Below are 18434 nucleotides of genomic sequence, written 5' to 3'. Positions count from 1 at the left end.
CCTCTCCCATCGTCGCCATAAGACATCTGTGTCGGTGCGACGTAAAACAAAAGACTGTAGTGCGTTGTTCCTCGACTTTGCATACCGATTTTCATTAAATTCTGTTCACCCATTTTCACGTCGCTCGGCGTTGATCTGGACTTAGCAACAAAAATTCAAATTCATGAATATCTTTATTATCATAGCCGTTTCGGTACAAATGTAAAAGAAATATAAATGATCGGAAATGTAATTCTATATGACTTTAGTTATGTAGTATTTGTCGATAGGACCACTAATAACACAGGTTTCTGAGAATTAAATTGTAGGCCTTCCGCTAAACTACCATTTAACTCAGCGTGAATGGACTGTAGTGGCATATTCCCCGACTTTAAATACCGACTTCAATTAAATTCCCTTCTGCCATCTTCTCGTGATGCGCATATGTATAGACAGACACAGATGACGGAAATTTAAAAAAAAGTGCATTTCCTGGTTACTGTGGACTGAACCGATGCAGAAATATCATTCCTTCAAAATTCTGAGCAATGTACACACAAAAATGTTATTTTATATATATAGAAGAGTTGAATTGTCTGAATCTGACAGATAATAATATGACGCGTGTGTCAGCAAATATAGTGGAGGCAATACGCGACACACCCGGATTTAGCCATGTTAAAATTGGAAATAAGTCGCAAGTGGCGCTCCTAGTGGCTTGACCTGAAAATTCGCGCTAAATTCAAATATCAATGGAAATATAATAATGGCACAACGACGCCATTTGCAGGGTAGAATACTGGAAGCAGGCCAGACACAGACCGAAGTCGCCGTAACCGTGAATGTGCCACAAAGTGTCATTTCACCGAGCTCGATAGCTGCAGTCGCTTAAGTGCGGCCAGTATCCAGTATTCGGCAGATAGTAGCTTCGAACCCCACTGTCGGCAGCCCTGAAAATGGTTTTCCGTGGTTTCCCATTTTCACACCAGGCAAATGCTGGGGCTATACCTTAATTAAGGCCACGGCCGCTTCCTTCCCACTCCTAGCCCTTTCCTGTCCCATCGTCGCCATAAGACCTATCTGTGTTGGTGCGACGTAAAGCAACTAGCAAAAAAAAAGTATCATTTCCGGGCTTTGGAGACGATTTCGAGACACATGAGATGTTAGTCATAGGCCATTTCATTTCAACAGGTCGACCAAGGGTAACCACTCCACAACAGGACCGATATCTGGCCTTAACCGCCCGAAGAAATCGGAGTGCACCTGCAAGACAATTGTCGGCGGAGCTTGCAGCCGTCTCAGGGGTTGCCGTTTCCCGGAAAACTGTGTACCGGAGGCTCATAACAGGAGGGTTGTTTGCCCGACGTCCAGCGGTGTGCGTCCCGCTCACTCCAGCACAGAGACGGGCCCGTTTACTGTGGAGCCGTCAACATCGAAACTGGACCATGAATGAATGGAGGCACGTGCTCTTCACAGATAAATCCCATTTCAGATTGCAGAACGATTCCCGTCGCACATTAATTTGGAGAGAACCGGGTAGCCGATACAACCAGAGGAACATCGTGGAACGGGAGCAGTATGGTGCTGCTGGCGTCATGGTGTGGGGCGGCATCATGTTGAATGGCTGTGCGGACCTGCACATCTTCATGGGTGGTCCGAGGTACACTGTTAACGCTTGGGGATACAAGGATGAGGTAGTGAGACTACATGTTCGACTCTTCAGAGGTGCGGTTGGTCCAGACTTCATCTTAATGGACGATAATACCCGACCGCACCGCGATGCTCTCGTGGATGAATTCTGGCTGGGGAAGACATTCATCGCATGGACTGGCCAGCGAGGTCTGTGGATCTGAATCCTATAGAACATGCCTGGGATGCATTGGGGAGGCGAATTTTATCCCGTCGTCCTCCACCAAGACCCTAATAAGCCCCCAAGACCTTCCCATTGCCCTTTCGGAGGAATGGGATCGACTGCCACAAGAGCTCTTGGATCATCTGATAGAGAGCATGGCACGTCGCTGCGAAGCATGTGTGGCCGTTAGCGGTAACCATACACCCTATTAACAGCATATTTTGTAGTGGAAGACATTGCCAAGTTTTGTTAGTTGTTGTCAAAGGTGTACCTTAGCTATCAGAACCTTTCTGACACTGTTTTCTTTTTTTGACAAATTGTGTGACATATGGTGTGTGATTCAGCTTCCGTTTGTTCAGCAATCCGTCTGACATTCCTATCAGGCGGTATGGCCTCGTTTAGTGATTATGCTTAACTTTTGGACACTAGTGTACGAGTTCCTATGGTTAGTACACCATGGGTTTGCGATGCCTTTGTGTGGCGCCATTATGTGAGAAACATCATAGCTTTGCGTTACCTGTGGGTAGTACCACACCGTGATTCTACGTTAGTCAAGATTTTATTTGCTACTGGTTTTACGTCGCACCGACACAGACAGGTCTTATGGCGACGATGGGGTAGGAAAGGCCTAGGAGTTGGAAGGAAGCGGCCGTGGCCTTAATTAAGGTACAACCCCAGCATTTGCCTGGTGTGAACATGGGAAACTACGGAAAACCATCTTCAGGGCTGCCGACAGTGGGATTCGAACCCACTATCTCTCGGATGCAAGCTCACAGCCGCGCACCTCTAACCGCACGGCCAACTCGCCCGGTTTACTCAAAATTAGTACCGGTACATGAGGAATATCATGGTTGTTACCTTCCTAGCGATAAGTACCATTATGAGGGACCGATGACCTTGATTTTGAACCCCTTTAGACAACAAGCATCAGCCATTCAGGATTGTGGTTTGGAAGCAGTCCCTTGGTCACTATATACCATTGTTTTAATAGTTTCTGGGAAGGTGGAGCATTGTGGGTCGGATCCACTGATTGTTTTAAGTTCATAATCATTGTTCATCGTCTCTCTCTCTCTTTAAAATTCTAATTAGTGGATTCAATTTGAAATTATTTTTAACTTTCAATATTCGCTGAAAGAGAAGAGTGGTTGCATCGACAAGGCATTAGCCTTTAGAAGATTGATTGATTGATTGATTGATTGATTGATTGATTGATTGATTGATTGATTGATTGATTGATTGATTGATCCATCCATTCATTCTTCGTCATCAAGTTTTGAATTCTGGTCAGTGGATGAGTTTTGGAGTTTCAAATTGTCATCATATTTCGTCTCATTTTGTACTATTAGGGGCTGATGACCTAGATGTTAGGTCCCTTTAAACAACAAGCATCATCATTCAAACATTTTGACATATTAAGTTATTATTGTACATAGTTACCGTGTTCCAGCAATGTTTGTATCCCCTCACCGGAGAACTCTGCCGCCTTCGCTTCTTCGTCGGTGTCAAACGGCTGACGGGCGAGGAACTGCTTCAGGTAACGGAACAAGTTCCGGGCTGTACGGTGGGTGGTCCAATTGTTGAGTTTGAACAGCAGAATAAGGTCGTGCAACAAAGCTCCACATGCCGATGAATGTCCGCACCTGACCTTATTTGACATTGGGCGGAACGTTGAGTTTCAACTGCCCACACCGGACTGGAGTCGTCTCATGCCTGGAGTTACAAACGATCCTAACCCTCGTACATTTATTAAATTACTGAATATTTTTTATTTGTTAACGAAAAAGGGGGAACGTTCTCCTGGACAGAAATATTGTAGGGCATGTCCGGGATTTTCAGAACGACTGGTTTCGTTCTCTTAGGGAACGGAGGTGCTTTCGAACCCGGTACATTTGCTGGCTTGTAAAAGAACTCCCATGGAGCAAAATTTCGGCAAGTCGTCTCTTTGAAAGTCGTGTAAATTGTTGTTTGAATCATCAGTCCATGGACTGATTTGATGCAGCTTTCCATGCCACCCTATCCTGTGCTAACCTTTTCATTTCTACGTAACTACTAGATCTGCTCTAACCTGCTTCTTGGTCTACCCCTACATATACTTCCCTCAAAACCGGGCGAGTTGGCCGTGCGGTTAGGGGCGCGAACCCCTCTGTCGGCAGCCCTGAAGATGGTTTTCCGTGGTTTCCCATTTTCACACCAGGCAAATGCTGGGGTTGTACCTTAATTAATGCCACGGCAGCTTCCTTTCAACTCCTAGGCCTTTCCTATCCCACCGTCGGCATAAGACCTATCTGTCTCGGTGCGACGTAAAGCCACTAGCAAAAAAAAAAAAAAAAAAAATTCCCTCAAAAACCAACTGAACAAGTCCTGAGTGTCTTAAGATAATGGAAGTAAAAAAACTCTTGTGGGACTAAATTCCGGCACCTCGGCGTCTCCGAATACAGTAAAAGTAGTTAGAGGTGCGTAAAGCCACTAACATTATTATTGTGTTCAAGATGTGTCCTAACATTCTGTATCTTCTATGGAAGTGACTGAGGTATGAGCGATGCTAGTAATGCAGCCAGTCCCTGTTATGAATGGTGTGAAAATGTTGCTCATAGGGTCGGTTGGTGAATGCATTTCAGTGGGCTTGACAGATTGATATGTAATAGCAACTCTGGCTCGGTGAGGAAAGCAACGGGAAACTACCTCACTCCTCATTTCCCTAGTACGCATCTTCAGTGATGCCTAGGCCAGCTGATGGCAGAGCTGTTGAGGATCCCACCAGCGGCATCGCTGAAGGACTGAACATACATACATACATACATACATACATACATACATACATACATACATACATACATACATACATACATACATACATATCACCTTCACCATCTTCTGTAACACCACATTTCAAACGCTTGTACTCTCCTTCTTTCTGAGCTGGTCATAGTCAGTGTTTCACTTCCATAAAATGTCACGCTCCAGATGAAAGTCTTCAGAAGCATGTTTCTGATTCCTTTATCAATGTCCGAAGTGAGGCCTTCCTTGCTTGTGCTCCTTATTCTGCCATCGTTAATTAACAACATTCTTCTACCCCCTGTGGGTGGGAGACGCCCTATCTGTCGCAAGAGGCGACCAAGGGATGATCACGTTAGACTGCTTGTAATTAGTACCACTTTGTGAGGACAACCATGGGTCCACTGTACTTTACCCCACGGGTCTGGGCGTTGCTTGTGGTGTCATCGTGCGCATTCCACTGTTTGTAGTACCACTTTATGAGAAACACCATCGGTATACCATGATTCCCTGTGATTAGTTCCAGTATGTGAGAAACACCACGGGAATACCGGCGCCGGTCATTAGTTGAACTACCATGGGTGTGCGTTGCTTGTGAGTAGCAACCTTATGGGCGAAACACCTGCAAGTGGTGCCATTGTGTGTGACATATCATCGGTTTACATGACCTGTAATTAGTAGCACTGTGGGAGGAACACCATGGTTGTGCTTTACCAGTGATTAGTACCATTACGAGGGACCGGTGACTTGGATTTTGGAGGCCTTTAGATAATAAGTATCATCAGTTGTGAATTGAATCCACTGATTGTTTCACGATCATTTTCTCATCAACATTCCTTTTAGATTCTAGTCGTGGATACATTTTGAAGTTTTAATTTTAATTTCCTTGCACCTCGTAGCTTTAGAGGCCGCTGACCTAGCTGTTAAGCCCCTTCAAACAACAAATTCCATCTACATTCCTTCGACTGCCATGATTATTTTTGTTTTGGATTCCTTCTCCAAGACTGTATTCATACATTGAGGACTGTCTGCAGATCTTCTTCACACTTACATAAAATAAGAGTATCACCGGCTTTTACTTCTCCTTGGATTGCCATTTCCAGTGAGATAGAAAACCAAATACCTTACTCTCTTCTGTTGATAATCTTTGTTCTTTTTTAACATTAATTTTATGTATGAACGGCGGTCATGGAGAACAATACGGTATCTTACGTAAGTTCGCCCCACCTCATCCCCTCCACAAGCGGCGGCCAACGAGAGGGAGCGCATCTTTGGGAGCTAGGATTGTGGAATCGTGCCAGTCAGAATTGAGTGCGCTAGTACACTCGTGTTGGTTCCACGGAACGGCTTACGAACATGGTGAGTGTGTGCCTTCTTACATTCCCTTATACACTTCTGTAAACAGCGCTCGAAGCACTCACACTTTTTGGATAGTTAAAAAAAAAAGGTAGACTGAATTCGAATGCAGTCGATTTAACGGGCTATTAAGGGCTAAGGGTTGTCCGTTATATCGCGGAGTTATTAATATACTTTAGTGGCAGCGGGCTCGGCTTTTCAGTTGTTTTCCACACGTACATTGTAATCAGCGATACAACCACCTCTCCAGTGCCATCATCAGCCGCTTCATTTCCGTCCAGTAATTACTTACAGTATTTGTCCGCCTACTGTACATAAAACAGAAGAGTGTGTTTCGTTCAGTTCACGAGTTATGAATGTTTATATAGTAGAAAACCGCTCCAATACCACCACGATATCCCTTTAAGAGGCGACCAAGGAATGCTGTAATCACGCGAAGAACACCATGAGTCCACTTTTCTTGCGATTAGCAGCACAGTGCGAGTGTACGCTACTTCTTATTAGTACGCCTACATGAAGAATACCATGGTTGTACTTTACTAGTGGTAAGTGCCATTCTGAGGGGCCGTTGACCTGGATTTTGGAGCCCTTTAGACAACATGCATCATCGATTCAGGGTTGTGCTTTCGAGGCAGTAATACTATCGTGTTAAGATAGGGGCATTGCGGGACGAATCCACTGATTGTTTTCGATGTGTTTTTGAATTCTACTCAGTAAACTGATTTTAGAATGATTTTAAACTTTTGATATTGTGACTTGGATCCGCTGATTATTTTACATTGATATTCATTCATTAATTCTTCATCCTCAAGTTTTGAATTCTGGTCAGTCGACGAATTTTGGAATTTTAAATTGTCATTACATTTCGTACCATTATGGGCCGATGACCTAGATGTTAGGCTCCTATAAACAAGCATCATCGTCATCATCATAGGAAAGGTCTGGGAGTGGGGAGAAAACGGCCGTGAACTTAATTGAGCTACAGCTCCAGCATTTGCCGGGTGTGAAAATGGGAAACCACGGAAAACTACCTTGCCTACAGTGGGGTTCGAACCCATTATTTCCCGAATGCAAGCACGGCCAACTCACTGGGTAGTATTTTATGCCCCAAGCATTTCCACAAAAATCTTTTGTGCCAGGTATGGAATTGTACGAGCCTTTTTCTCTGAGGTTTAATTTATGAATTAACAAAAATTAAATGCATAAATTTTATTTGTGTTTTATAGCAATGTGTGAAATTTAGAATGACGGATGAGACCAAAACAAAGAACCGTCAGTTCGAAATTAACAAGTGAGACACTTGTTGATGTGGCTGACGCCTGAAACAGCATCACTCTAAAAGTATTGTACCACATTTCTGAACAGTTTTTGTCACGGATTGGAATTACACTAAAATGCAGTCGTTTCATTCTGGATCACGTCGAACTGCACCTCAAACATTAGTTTTCGATCAATGATCCTCATTTGTTTCGGTCTTTTCCATCAACTGCAAGCTCATCTGCGTGCAGGCCATGCAGGCGATCTCGGGGTCGCCTTTGACCTGCAAACTGAGTCAACCTCAAGGCCACGTGCAACTCCACAAGTGGAAATCTGGTTTCTTAAATTTTTCGACTTCCTCATGGGGAATCGAACCCACGACCTTCCAGGTGAACCGAGGATGCCTTTAGCCCCTATCCATCAACCCCATAAGTTTGAATACTGGTTTTGTTACATTTGATATATTTTAAAGCTTAGCTGAAACAGACCGACCGAGGGAGTGGGTTCAAACCCTGCTATCGGCAGCGTTGAAGATGGTTACCGTTTTCACAGCAGACGGTCACTTGTTTCCCACTTCTAGCCCTTTGCTCTCCCTACCTGTGTCCGTGCGACGCCTCTTTCCCTCTTCTTTATCAGATAAAGTAGCTAATATGTTATTGAACGAACCACCGAAGTCGCCTTCTACTTTTCCTCTGAAGACAGCACAAAAACCGTGGGCTTGTCGCGAGAGCACGGCGTGAAGGAATGCTGGGATCAAGAATACACCATGTCTCCCGGCCAGGATTGAACCATGTCGTGATTGATTGATTGATTGATTTAGTTAAAGACTTAAATTACTGTGAAACAGTGCACAGAAAATATACTTTCTGTCATTTTGTATTTCATACCACCAATAGAGAGGTTTCTTCAATTACAGGTGGCTTAGCCACTATGTTGTTGTTTGAGTCACCAGTCCATAGACTGGTTTGATGCAGCCTTCCATGCCACCCTATCATGTGCCAACCTTTTCATTTCTACGTAACTATTGCATCCTACATCTGCTCTAATCTGCTTGTAATATTCATACTTTGGTCTACCCCTACCGTTCTTACCACCTACACTTCCTTCAAAAACCAACTGAACAAGTCCTGGGTGTCTTAAGATGTGTCCTATCATTCTCTCACCAATTCGATTCAGTATCTCTTCATTCGTGATTCGATCTATCCATCTCACCTTCAGCATTCTTCTGTAACACCACATTTCAAAAGCTTCTATTCTCTTTCTTTCTGAGCTAGTTATCGCCACGCTCCACACGAAAGTCTTCAAAAACATCTTTCTAATTCCGATATCAATGTTTGAAGTGAGCAAATTTCTTTTCTTAAGAAAGCTCTTCCTTGCTTGTGCTAATCTGCATTTTATGTCCTCCTTACTTCTGCCATCGTTAGTTATTTTACTACCCAAGTAACAATATTCATCTACTTCCTTTAAGACTTCATTTCCTAATCTAATATTTCCTGCATCACCTGCCTTCGTTCGACTGCACTCCGTTACTTTTGTTTTGGACTTATTTATTTTCATCTTCTACTCCTTACCCAAGACTTCGTCCATACCATTCAGCAGCTTCTCTAGATCTTCTGCAGTCTCAGATAAAATAACAATATAATCGGCAAATCTCAAGGTTTTGATTTCCTCTCCTTGGATTTGGATTCCCTTTCCAAATTTATCCGTGATTTCCTTTACTGCATGTTCTATGTAAACATTGAAAAGGAGAGGGTAGGAGGGACAAACTGCAGCCTTGCCTCATTCCTTTCTGGATTGCTGCTTGTTTCTTATTACTGCAGACTCATTTTTATACAGTTTGTAGATAATTCTTCGTTCCCGGTATCTGATCCCAGTCACCTTCAGTATCTTAAATAGCTTGGTCCAATCAACATTATCGAATGCCTTTTCTAGATCTACGAATGCCCTGTACGTGGGCTTGTCCTTCTTGATTCGATCCTCTAAGATCAGACGTAAGGTCAGGATTGCTTCACGTGTTCCTACATTTCTTCTGAAGCCAAATTGATCTTCTCCCAACTCAGCTTCAACTTGTTTTTCCATTCTTCTGTAAATAATACGTGTTAAAATTTTTCAGGCATGAGATACTAAACTAATGGTGCGGTAGTTTTCACACCTGTCAGCACCGGCTTTCTTGGGAATAGGTATAACAACATTCTGCAGAAAATCGGATAGGACTTCTCCTGTCTCATACATCTTACACACGAAATGGAATAACCTTGCCATGTTGGTTTTCCCTAAGGCAATCAGTAATTCAGAGGGAATGTCATCAATTCCAGGTGCCTTATTCCTATTTAGGTCACTCACAGCTCAGTCAAACTCTGACCTCAAAATTGGATCTCCTATTTCATCACCATCAACAGCCTCTTCTTGTTCCAGAACCAAATCGTCTACATCTTCATCTTGATCCAACTGTTAGATATGTTCCCGCCATGTTTCTGATTTGTCTTCTTTCCCTAGAAGTGGTTTTCCATCTGAGCTCTTAATATTCATACACCTAGATTTCCTTTCTCCAAAGGTTTCCTTGATTTTCTTGTATGCAGCATCCACCTTTCCCAGAACCATACAACCTTTGACATCCTTGCACTTCTCCTTCAGCCATTCTTCCTTAGCTACCTTGCACTTTCTATCCACTTCACTCTGTAATCGCCTGTATTCTTTTCTGCCCTCTTCATTTCTAGCATTCTTGTATTTTCGTCGTTCATCAATCAGGTCTAGTATCTCCTGATTATCCACTGATTCTTAGTTGAACTTTTGTTACTTCCTAAGATTTCTTCAGCTGCCCTACTGACTTCATTTTTCATGACTATCCACTCTTCCTCTATTGTGTTTCCTTCAGCCTTTTCATTTAGTCCTTGTGCAACATGTTCCTTGAAACAATCCCTCACACTCTTTTCTTTCAACTTGTCTAGATCCCATCTTTTTGCATTCTTTACTTTCTTCAATTTCTTCAACTTCAGATGACATTTCATGACCAACAAGTTGTGGTCAGAGTCCACGTTTGCTCCTGGGAAAGTTTTGCAATCCAACACATGGTTTCTGAATCTTTGCCGAATCTTAATGAAGTCTATTTGATACCTTCCAGTGTCTCCAGGTCTCGTCCACGCATATAGCCGTCGTTTGTGGTGTTTGAACCAAGTATAAGCAAGGACTAAGTTATGATCAGTGCAGAATTCAACCAGCCGACTTCGTGTTTCGTACCTTTGTCCCAATACAAATTGTCCTACTGTATTACCTTCTCTTCCTTGGGCTACCACTGCGTTCCAGTCTCCCATCACAATTAGATTCTCGTCACCTTTTTCATATTGTATTAAATCTTCTATCTCTTCATATATTCTTTCGATTTCCTCATCATCCGCTGAACTAGTAGGCATATAGACCTGCACTGTTGTGGTGGGCATTGGTTTGGTGTCTATCTTGACGACAATAATTCTTTCACTATGCTGGTCGTAGTAGCTTATCCGCTGCCCTATTTTCTTATTCATTATTAAACCAACTCCTGCATTTCCCCCGTTTGATTTCGTGTTGATTTTTCTGTAGGTGCCTGACCAGAAATCCTGGTCTTCCTGCCAACGTACTTCACTTATACCAACTATTAACTTTAGTCTATCCATCTCCCTTTTCAGATTCTCTAATCTACCAGGCCAACGGCCGTAGCCGTGTTGAAACACCGGATCCCGTGAGATCTCCGAAGTTAAGCAGCATTGGGCGTGGTCAGGAGTTGGATGGGTTGCCACGCGCTGTTGGTGGGGGGTAAGGAAATGGAGGAGCGGAAAGGAACTGGCCACCCTACCGCACGTAAACTCCGGCTCAGGAACACCTCTCCGGAGGTTCGGACCTGCCTTCGGGCAGAATAACCCTTACCTAATCTACCACAACGATTCAAACTTCTAACATTCCGCGCTCCGACTCGCAGAATGTCAGTATCCATCTTCCTGATGATCGCCCCCTCTCGCGTAGTCCCCACCCGGAGTTTACCTCCGGAATATTTTACCCGGGAGGAAGCCATCATCATCATCATCATCATACAGAGAGAGTTGTATGTCCTAACACATGTTAGTAAGGACCTAAATATCTAAAAATAAAATATACACAAATTTATTAATAAGAAAGTATCAATCGGGATTTACAGTACATTACTACTTTTTTCAATTCGAATTAGACACATCACCTACAATAGAATGCTGAAGGTAACATGGGTAGATCGAAGCGGAATTAAAAGAATCTACAGTTCTAGGCCTTCAGGCAAGCAACTCAGTGTTGAAAACATCCTAGTTATATGGGCTACGAATTTTAGGTCAATAAGATGTAATAAAGTACGAGAATATATTCTTTATCTATTCCTTTTTGATTACATCAGCAGTTTGTGCCACTACGAGCGCTGATGCAAGTGCGTTCAGGGTTTCCATCAACTACATTCAGTATGGACATTTTTCAAGAAATCAAAAAAGCCTGAGGGAACTTATTTTAGAACGAATTAAGTTAATTTGGCCAGCATTTGAATCAAACCGAACACGAGTAAAGAAACAAGCGATTTTAGGCTCACAAATGGAAACCTTCCCGGGCCCTTCAGCGTTCGGGACAATTGAGAAAATAGCTTAATTTTACGTTTTTGGTAGCACTGCTAACAGATGTCTTGAACATTAAAACAGGAGACATACATGTGTATTATCTTCTCCGGTGATAACGAAATTAGTATTTGATGTTGCTCAAATACTGTTCTAACAGCTGTTAGTGGTCATAATAATAATAATAATAATAATAATAATAATAATAATAATAATAATAATAATAATAATAATAATAATAATAATAATAGGGCATGTCATCTTTTAATTGGTTTACAAGAGACGTTGCTAAGTTCTGACCATACTTCACACGTTGTAGAAATGCTAATTTATGACGTCATTTCTCCATTTTGTATTTTTAGCTCATTTTCTGAAATTATAAGTCGTAATTTGGTCATTTCATGGAACTGATTAGGCAGTTTTGTCCTCTTTGAGTTATTTTCTTACATGTTTGAGGATACGCGTGTTCTATTATCGCACCCTTAAGCGAGGAGGAATACGGAGACTTGAGAATCTTCACAACGCTTTGTCAATCTGGGGACTAAAGAAACTTACTTCTTGGAAATGTTCACATTCCAGGAGAGACAGTCGAGATGGGATGGGAAATAACTAGGAGTGAGCGGAAGCGTCCCCTTAAACAAGGTACAGTCCCAGCATCTGTCTGGTGTGAAAATGGGAAACCACAGAAAATCATCTTTAGGAGCTCGAACCCCCTATCTCCCAGATGCAAACTCACAGCTGCGCGCCCCTAACCGCACGGCCAACTTGTGCGGTCATTTTGTAACAATCCCGCCCCCCTTTCCTATCGGTCGGTCGTGGCTACACTACTGATGTTAGGTGCCCATGATAAAAGCTTTGACGTATTTGATGTTGTGATAGCGCTGCGTGTTGACGTTATGTTTTTATAGGGCAGCGGGCGTTTTGGCTCACCTTCCCTCTATATTGCTGCTTCTGGATGCGTGAGTGTTTTAATCGTATGCCATTGCGGCCTGGGAGAAAGACTGTTTATTTAAACTTTTATTTTACACGTTTACTGTTTTCACAGTACCGAACCCGATAGCTGCAGTGCGCCCAGTATCCAATAGTCGGGAGATAGTGGGTTCGAGCCCCACTGTCGGCAGACCTGAAGATGGTTTACCGTGGTTTCCCATTTTCACACCAGGCAAATGCCGGGGCTGTACCTTAATTAAGGCCACGGCCGCTTCCTTTCACTTCCTAGGCCTTTCCTATCCCATCGTCGCCATAAAACATATCTGTGTCGGTGCGACGTAAAGCAAATAGCAATAATAATAATAATAATAATAATAATAATAATAATAATATTTTTCATAGTACGTGCGGCTAACTTCGTTGTTTCCGTCTTCTTTGAGCAACGCCCTTTCATTCTGGGATGTGTTTCAAGCAATTCATGAGGAATGTGAAAACAGGTTTGTACCTTTAAAGGTGGCAAGGAATGATAAAGACCCACCTTATTATAACAGAGAAATAAAGAGACTAAGAAGGAGGTGCAGGTTCAAAAGAAACAGAGTTAGAAATAGCTGTGGAAATAAGGAGAAATTGAAGCAACTTACTAGGAAATAGAATCTAGCAAAGAAGGCAGCTAAGGATAACATGATGGCAAGCGTAATTGGCAGTCATACACATTTTAGTGAAAAACGGAAAGGTATGTATAGGTACTTTAAGGCAGAAACAGATTCCAAGAAGGACATTCCAGGAATAATTAATGAACAAGGGGAGTGTGTATGTGAGGATCTTCAAAAGGCAGAAGTATTCAGTCAGCAGTATGTAAAGATTGTTGGTTACAAGGATGATGTCGAGATAGAGGAGGAGACTAAGGCCAAAGAAGTAATAAAATTTACATATGATAACAATGACATTTACAATAAGATACAAAAGTTGAAAACTAGAAAAGCGACTGGAATTAATCAGATTTCTGGGGATATACTAAAGACAATGGGTTGGAATATAGTACCATATCTGAAGTACTTATTTGATTATTGTTTGGTCGAAGGAGCTATACCAAATGAATGGAGAGTTGCTATAGTAGCCCCTGTGTATAAAGGAAAAGGTGATAGACATAAAGCTGAAAATTACAGGCCAGTAAGTTTGACATGCATTGTATGTAAGCTTTGGGAAGGCATTCTTTCTGATTATATTAGACATGTTTGTGAAATTAATAACTGGTTCGATAGAAGGCAGTTGGGTTTTAAGAAAGGTTACTCCACTGAAGCTCAACTTGTAGGATTCCAGCAGATATCTTGGATTCAGGAGGTCAAATGAACTGTGTCGCGATTGACCTGTCTAAAGCATTTGATAGGGTGGATCATGGGAGACTACTGACAAAAATGAGTGCAATTGGACGAGACAAAAGAATGACTGAATGGGTGGCTATATTTTTAGAAAATAGATCTCAGAGAATTAGAGTAGGCGAAGTTTTATCTGACCCTATAATAATTAAGACGTGAATTCCTCAAGGCAATATTATTGGACCTTTATGTTTTCTTATATATATAAATGATATGAGTAAAAAAGTGGAATCAGAGATAAGGGTTTTTGCGGATGTTATTCTGTATAGACTAATAAATAAAAGTTACAAGATTGTGAGCAACTGCAACGTGACCTCAATAATGTTGTGAGATGGTCAGCAGGCAATGGTGTGTTCATAAACGGGGTTAGAAGTCAGGTTGTGAGTTTCAGAAATAGGATAAGTCCTCTCAGTTTTAATTACTGCGTTGACGGGGTGAAAGTTCCTTTTGGGGATCATTGTAAATATCTAGGTGTTAATATAAGGAAAGATCTTCATTGGGGAATCACATAAATGGGATTGTAAATAAAGGGTACAGATCTCTGCACATGGTTATGAGGTTGTCTAGGGGTAGTAGCGAATGCTTTCCATTCTACATATGTGCACTGCAGGTAGCATACGCTGTCTACTCAGTGCTACGCCGCGCCGTGATGTGATGATGATAAAGAATTCACCTTCCCTTTCTCCCAAATCGTGGTGGGGTTACGGGTGCGAACTGTGTTCATTTCTGTAGTAGTCGATAGTGTGAACAGGAGAGTATCACAAACACCTATCCTCCGAGTGAGGCCACCACGAGCTGAGCGAATTCTACCCGCCTCCAAACACTCCAAGTGAGCGAACCGCCATTGTGCGTTATCAGGCGTTGGTTTCTTACAAGACTACAGATTGAAAATTAGTTTTTATGAGACGCATTTAATGAAAGTAAATCTGTCAATTTTACCATTTTCAAGTTGGCGGATTTTGTTTACAATAAAGTCTTACTTATTTCTTGTTTTCTTGTCTGCTCTTGCAGAAGCACTATTTATTTTTATGTAGGGGTCCATTTGATTTCTTTTGAGGCTATCAATTTAGCTTTGATGGCCTCTCGCGTAGGTTTCCCCAGCTTTGCCTTTTATAGCGTGCGAAATTGAGAACCTCGCCACTAATCTCTCCATGGCCCAGTTCGTGTGGGCCCCTTACTCCGAGCAGAGGATGTGTACGGCCGTCCTGCACAGTTCCTAGGATAGGGTCCTCACCGTGTCGGGAATCGAACTCGGGACCCCATGGAGCTGGACATGACAACCGTGTTCGTGTCCTCGCCCTTTCTTAGCATAACGTTCTTACTTCAAGTTCACGTTCTAATATTAACTTATTTATCATCCTTTTACATCCCCAGTCGCTTTCTTAATTTTAAAAAGATAACCTGAGTGCACTTGTGAGCGCGATCTACTCAGCAAGCAGACGCAGATGGAGGAGCGGTTGTAAGCAGCCGGGCATGACAAGAAGGGAGCCACGCCTTGTATCGTGGTCATGATCAGACATCGGACTTGTATACCTACATCATTATAGACCGTTATGTCTTTCAGCGTTCACTCTGCAAGCCTTTGTGAATTTACTAAATACAGCCACAATCCTCTATTTGCAACTAGTGCTGTGGCCTCATTTAGTTCTACCCCTGAGTCTAACCATCGTCGTCTTGGTCTCCCTCTACATCTCTTACCCTCCATTATAGAGTCCATTATTCTCCTAGGTAACCTATCCTCCTCCATTCGCTTCACATGACCCCACCACCGAAGCCGGTTTATGCATACAGCTTCATCCATCGAGTTCATTCCTAACTTACAAGGGGGCATTCCCTACTCGTCACCACCGATTTCGCTCAAATTTATAGAACATGCAGGGCTTGGCTAGAAAGGAAAATACCCTAAGTGGGAACTCCAGATGACCAAGCATATAGAAAATAAAAATACAAATGTTGACGCGGCTCTCGCACCGTATAAGCCACTTACGTTAGTACGCACGCCAAGCAGTTGTTGGCGTAGCGGTAAGAGCTCGGACTGGTACGTCGATGGTCGTGGGTTCGACTCCACGTATGGAGACTGTTTTTTCTGTCAACTTTTATATTATTCATTTTCCAATTACGCAAAGAGGTGAATAATTCATTTTATTTATTTTATTTATTTATTTATACGCAAAATGCATAGAAAAGGTAAACATTTGGGATTTCATTGTCTGACTTGTTTCTACCTGCGCCAAGAATCTATTGTTTGTGTTCAGCCGCCAGGATCAACCTTCACTTGTCAGGTGAAAACGAATCTTACAGCGAAACGACTATTCACGTTTATGGCACATTCCCTAAGGAGGGGAGATAGCCAATAAAGGAGAAAACAGAATAATTTCTATTTGAACACGTCGGGAAAGTTCGCAACTCCAAATTTTCTACAATTGTGCGCTCTTTAAAAAAATGACGCCTTATATGCATTTTGCATATAAATACGTAAAATAAATTAAAATAAAGGAATAATATAAAAATTGAGAAAAATATTATCCACACGGGGAGTCGAACCCACGACCATCGAATTACTAGTCCAAGCTCTTACCTCTACGCCAACAATTGCCGCACGTGCGCACCACGGTGCAAGAGCCGCGTCAACATTTTTATTTTATTTTCTATACGCTTGGTCATCTGGAGTTCCCACTTTGGGTACTTTCATTTCTGGCCAAGCCCTGCATATTCTATAAATTTGAGCGAAATCGTTGGTGACGAGTAGGGAATGCCCGTTTGTTAGCCTTTATATCCTCATTCCGAGTACCCTCCTGCCATCTGTTTGTACCAGCTATCATTCTCGTTACTTCCATGTCTGTTACTTCTAACTTATGAATAAGATATCCTGAGTCCACCCAGCTTTCGCTCCCGTAAAGCAAAGTTGGTCTGAAAACAGATCGATGTAAAGATTATTTCGTCTGGGAGCTAAGTTCCTTCTTACAGAATACTGTTGATCGCAAATGCGAGCTCACTGCATTAGCTTTACTGCACCTTGATTCAATCTCACTTACTATATTACCATCCCGGGAGAACACACATTCTAAATACTTCCAACTATTTATCTATTCCGGCTTTGTATCACCAATCTGACATTCAGTTCTATTGAATTTCTTACCTACTGACATCAATTTAGTCTTTGAGAGGCTAATTTTTATACCATACTCATTGCACCTATTTTCAAGTTCCAAGATATTAGACTGCAGGCTTCCGGCACAATCTGCCATTAAGATCAAGTCGCCAGCATAGGTCAGACTGCTTACTACATTTCCACCTAACTGAATCCCTCCCTGTCACCATATATCTTTCAGCAGATGATCCATGTAAACTACGAACAGCAAAGGTGAAAGATTACAGGCTTGTATAAACCCTGCAAGTACCTTGAACCAAGAACTCGTTCTAACATCAGTTCTCACTGCAGCCCAACTGTCAACATAAATGCCTTTGAGATCGATTTTAATAATCTACGCTTGATCCCATAGCCCCCCTGTATGGTGAACATCTTTTCCCTCGGTACCCTGTCATATGCTTTCTCTAGATCTACGAAACATAAACACAACTGCCTATTCCTCTCGTAGCATTTTTCAGTTACCTGACGCATACTGAGAATCTGATCCTGACAGCCCCTCTGTGGTCCGAAACCACACTGATTTTCATCCAACTTCCTCTCAACCACTGATCGCACCCTCCCTTCCAAGATGCCAGTGAATACTTTGCCTGGTATACTAATCAATGTGATACCTCGATAGTTGTTGCAATCCTTCCTGTTCCCTTGCTTATAGATAGGTGCAATTATTGGTTTTGTCCAATCTGAAGGTACCTTACCAACACTCCATGCTAATCTTATTACACCGTGAAGCCATTTCATCCCTGCCTTCCCACTATACTTCACCATTTCAGGTCTAATTTCATCATTCCCGGTCCTTTATGACAATGGAGTTTATTCACCATTCTTTCCACTTCCCCAAGCGTAATTTCACCAACATCATTTTCCTCCTCCCCATGAGCTCGGTTGTTCGCGACGCTACCATGAAGATTTCCTTTTACGTTGAGAAGATTTTCAAAATATTCCCTCCACCTGTCTAGTGATTCCCTGGGATCTATTATGAGTTCACCTGAATTACTCAAAACACTGTTCATTTCCTTTTTCCCTCCCTTCCTAAGATTCTGTATTACTGTCCAGAAAGGTTTCGCTGCTGCTTGACCTAGCCTTTCCAGGTTATTACCAAATTCTTCCCACGACCTCTTTTTGGATTCAACAACTCTTTGTTTCGCTCTGTTTCC

At 42.4% G+C, this 18434-nt stretch overlaps 1 protein-coding gene across 2 annotated transcripts in view; it reads left to right on the top strand.

Annotated features, from left to right (window-relative positions):
• Nucleotides 1-18434, top strand: part of LOC136884865 (pyridoxine/pyridoxamine 5'-phosphate oxidase) — a 159215-nt gene that overhangs the window by 20212 nt on the left and 120569 nt on the right. Inside the window, exon 1 of one of the 2 annotated variants that reach the window (XM_068230082.1) lies at nt 5907-5965. The exons of the other annotated variant lie outside the window; for it this stretch is intronic. Within the exon in view, the coding sequence (XP_068086183.1) occupies nt 5963-5965 (3 nt within the window). The 5' untranslated portion in view covers nt 5907-5962. Of the gene's footprint in view, nt 1-5906; nt 5966-18434 lie in introns of those variants that run through there. 2 annotated transcript variants of the gene reach the window in all.

This window comes from Anabrus simplex, chromosome 13, assembly GCF_040414725.1.
Source record: "Anabrus simplex isolate iqAnaSimp1 chromosome 13, ASM4041472v1, whole genome shotgun sequence".
NCBI classification, from domain to species: domain Eukaryota; kingdom Metazoa; phylum Arthropoda; class Insecta; order Orthoptera; family Tettigoniidae; genus Anabrus; species Anabrus simplex.
Note: the sequence above shows the minus strand (reverse complement) of the source record. Positions and strands in the feature narration are given on the sequence as shown.